A 3,868-nucleotide genomic window follows, 5' to 3' on the forward strand; every position below is an offset into this window, starting at 1 on the left:
ATTAGGAGATATACCTAATGTAAATGACGAGTTAATGGGTGCAGCACACCAACGTGGCACATGTATACATATGTAACAAACCTGCACGTTGTGCACGTGTACCCTAGAACGTAAAGTGTAATTTAAAAAGTTAAATGAAAATGCTAGAAAAAAAAATATTCTGTGTGCTGAAATGGGCAATACTTCAAAAGCTCTTCTGCGTCCTGTTGAAGTATAATGGTGTGTTGGGAAAAAGCACGGTTGTTTGAATTGAGAGCTGAATTAATTGCTTTTTGGGTGAAGTACCATTTTTACTTAAACATCTAACAGACAAACGTGTTACTAGATTTGGGTATTTGGCAAGCCTTTTCTTGAAAACGAATGAAGTGAGCCCGACACTTCAAGGAAAACAACACGGTATTTGCTACCAATGATAAAATATGAGTTGTTTTTTTTTTTTTTTTTAAAGAAAGAGTGGTTGAGTGTAGTGGTTCACACTGGTAATCCCAGCACTTTGGGAGGTTGAGGCGGGCAGATCACTTGAGGTCAGGAGTTCGAGACCAGCTTGGCCAACATGGTGAAACCCCATCTCTACTAAAAATACAAAAATTAGCCAAGTGGTGCCAGCTACTCAGAAGGCTGAGGCATGAGAATCACTTCAACTTGGGCGGTGGAGGTTGCAGTGAGTCAAGATTGTGCTACTGTACCACTCCAGCTCGGGTGACGGAGTGAGACTCTGTCTCAAAAAAAAAGGAAAAAAAAAAAAGACAAAAGACAAGGTAGCAGAGATGATAGAAGGAGGGAGGAAGGGGGAGCAGATACGAGTTTTTAAGTGAAAGTTTTTAAGTGAAAGTCAGACTTTTGGAATGCTTATATCTACTACCAAGAGCTCAATGGCTTCCCAATGCTTAAAGACTTATCTGATGAGATCAGTGGTGACATTCACAAATGTGATATTTGGATATTGCATAATGAAATGTGTCAACATTTGGAAAATCTGCATAACTCAATGAACCAATATTTTTCAAATGTCAAATGATGATGTTCCAAAATCACATACAAGTAAAAGATCCATTCAAAGTACAAGATAGACTTGCTTCTAGCCAACACAGAATGACAGGGACACCTCATGGCTAATGATGCTGCACACCTTTTTGCTTTGTTTTTTTGAGACTGAGTCTTGCTCTGTTACCCAGGCTGGAGTGCAATGACATAATCTCGGCTCGCTGCAACCTCCACTTCCCGAGTTCAAGCAATTCTCCTGCCTCAGCCTCCTGAGTAGCTGGAATTAAGGCATCCACTACCACCCCCGACAAATTTTTTGTTTTTTAGTGTCGATGGGGTTTCATCATTATGGCCAGGCTAGTCTCAAACTCCTGACCTCAGATGATCCACCTGCCTTGGCCTCCCAAAGTGAGCCACTGCACCCAGCCTACCCATTTAAAGAATTATATTAGTTGTCTTCTTTTTCCCTTTCCTTTTTTTTTTTGCATTATACTTTTAGCAAGGATTACTATCAGATTCTACTCATTTGGCCAGAGACCCTCCTTGAGGTGTTTGCAGCCAACTTGCTCCATAGGTAACACACTAGATTAGCTGTCTTTCTGCTGTGAATCTGTGATGTCTTTTTTTTTTCTTCTTCCTTTTTTGAGACAGAGTCTTGCTCTGTTGTCCAGGTTAGAGTGCAATGGCACGACCTCGGCTTACTGCAAGCTCCACCTCCCAGGTTCAAGCAATTCTTTGTCTCAGCCTCCCGAGGAGCTGGGATTACAGGCGCCTGCCACCATGCCTGGCTAATTTTTTTGTATTTTTAGTAGAGATGGGATTTCACCATTTTGGCCAGGCTGGTCTTGAACTCCTGACCTCGTAATCTACCCGCCTCTCAAAGTGCTGGGATTACAGGTGTGAACTGCGCCCAATCTTTTTTTTTTTGAAATGGAGATTCGCTTTTGTTGCCCAGGCTGGAGTGCAATGGCCGATCTTGGCTCACTGCAACCTTCGCCTCCTGGGCTCAAGCGATTCTCCTGCCTCAGCCTCAGGAGTTGCTGGGATTAGAGGCATGTGCCACCACGCCTGGCTAACTTTGTATTTTTTAGTAGAGACGGGGTTTCGCCATGTTGGTCAGGCTGGTCTCGAGCTCCTGACCTCAGGTGATCCGCCCATCTCAGCCTCCCAAAGTGCTAGAATTACAGGCGTGAGCCACCATGCCTGGTGGAGATGTCTTATTAGACTCTGCCTCCTCTAGACTTTGCTGTAACAGTCCTGTGTCCTTTCTAGTCTATCCTAAGACCGGTCCAGGTTCATTAAGTCATTATAAGACAAACTATACTCTGGTTGCAGTTGCTTGGACATTTCTATTTTTTTTGCCTCTGCCTCTTTAAGCTTAAATATTGAAATTGAGTTCAACTCCTCTGTCTTCTTATCAGATGTTCTCTCAATTCTTTTTCTGTTTGTCTTACAGCTTCACGGTGATGATATGGCATCTGCCAGCTCTAGCCGGGCAGGAGTGGCCCTGCCTTTTGAGAAGTCTCAGCTCACTTTGAAAGGTGAGTGGCACTGTATAACGTCTTTATCTTGTCTACGGCCCGGAAAGAGGGGGAATCTAACCACGCCTTGGTCTGGGGAGCCAAATTTTGTGAAATAGCTTACGGGTGTTAATTATTCTCATGTTATTATCGTCTTGTAGCTGTAATTGAAGAAGAAAGAAAATAAAGGAGCAGGAAAATAAGGAACTTTTGGCTAAAATTATCTAAAATGGTGATTTCAGGCCAGGTGCAGTGGCTCATGCCTGTAATTCAGCAATTTGGGAGGCTGAGACAGGAGGATCCCTTAAGCCCAGAAGTTCAAGACCAGCCTGGGAAACATAGGGAAGCCTTGTCTCTACAGAACATAAAATAATTAGCCAGGCATGGTGGTTCACGCTAGCTGGTCCCAGCTACTAAGGAGTCTGAAGTGGAAGGAGAATTGCTTGAGCCTGGGAGTTCAAGGCTGCAGTGAGCTGTGATCGCACCACTGCACTGCAACCTGGGTGACAGGGTGAGACCCTGTCCCAAAAACAAAATAAAATGAAAACAGTAAAATAAAATGGTGATCTCTTCATGCCCTGGCCCTCGTTGCTACCTACACTTACTCCCTAGGTGCCTCATCCAACCTCATGGCTTTAAATGCCACCAACAGAAGATCACTCCTCTGGGCTTTTCCTCTGAACTCCTGATTTATAACCAGTAGCCAGTTTGTTACCTTCGCTTGAATATTTACTAAACATCTAGAATTTAGCCTGTCTATAGCTGAGGTCCTGGTTTTTCTTCCTCATTGTCTGTATCAGCCTATCAGCATATCTGGTTGACTCGATCCTCAAAATGTGTCACTCAACATTCAGCCACTTCTCACCACCCCTAGGTCGCAGCCTGGTCCAGGCCACCATTGTCCCCACCCTGGGTTAAGGCAGTAGACTCCTGTCCTGTCTCTCTGCTTCTCCGCTTTGCCCTCCTTCAGTTTGTTGGTTACACAGCAGCCAGTGATCTTGTTAAAATGTAAACTGGGGCCAGGTGTGGTGCCTCATACCTGTAATATCAGCACTTTGGAAGGCCAAGGCAGGAGGATCACTTGAGCCCAGGAGTTTGAGACCAGCCTGAGCAACAGAGCGAGACCCCTGTCTCTACAAAAAATTGGAGGCTGAGGCAGGAAGATCACTTGAGCCCAGGAGTTCGACGTTGCAGTAGGCTGTGATTGTGCCACCGCACTCCAGCCCAGGCAACAGAGCAGAGCGAGAACATGTATCAAAAAAAAAAAAAAAAAAAATGCAAGCTGGGTCTTGTCACTCCTCTGCTCAAACCGTTCAAGGGTGCTGCATTTCACAGTAGAAGCCGAAGGTCCCATGTGATGGGAC

General features: G+C 44.8%; 1 protein-coding gene across 1 annotated transcript in view; it reads left to right on the forward strand.

Annotated features, from left to right (window-relative positions):
* Window positions 1–3,868, forward strand: part of WWP2 (WW domain containing E3 ubiquitin protein ligase 2) — a 217,197-nt gene that overhangs the window by 1,778 nt on the left and 211,551 nt on the right. The window contains exon 2 of the mRNA XM_011976702.1: window positions 2,441–2,525. Within this exon, the coding sequence (XP_011832092.1) occupies window positions 2,456–2,525 (70 nt within the window). The 5' untranslated portion in view covers window positions 2,441–2,455. The remainder of the gene's footprint in view (window positions 1–2,440; window positions 2,526–3,868) is intronic.

This window comes from Mandrillus leucophaeus, unplaced genomic scaffold, assembly GCF_000951045.1.
Source record: "Mandrillus leucophaeus isolate KB7577 unplaced genomic scaffold, Mleu.le_1.0 Scaffold17, whole genome shotgun sequence".
NCBI classification, from domain to species: Eukaryota; Metazoa; Chordata; class Mammalia; order Primates; family Cercopithecidae; genus Mandrillus; species Mandrillus leucophaeus.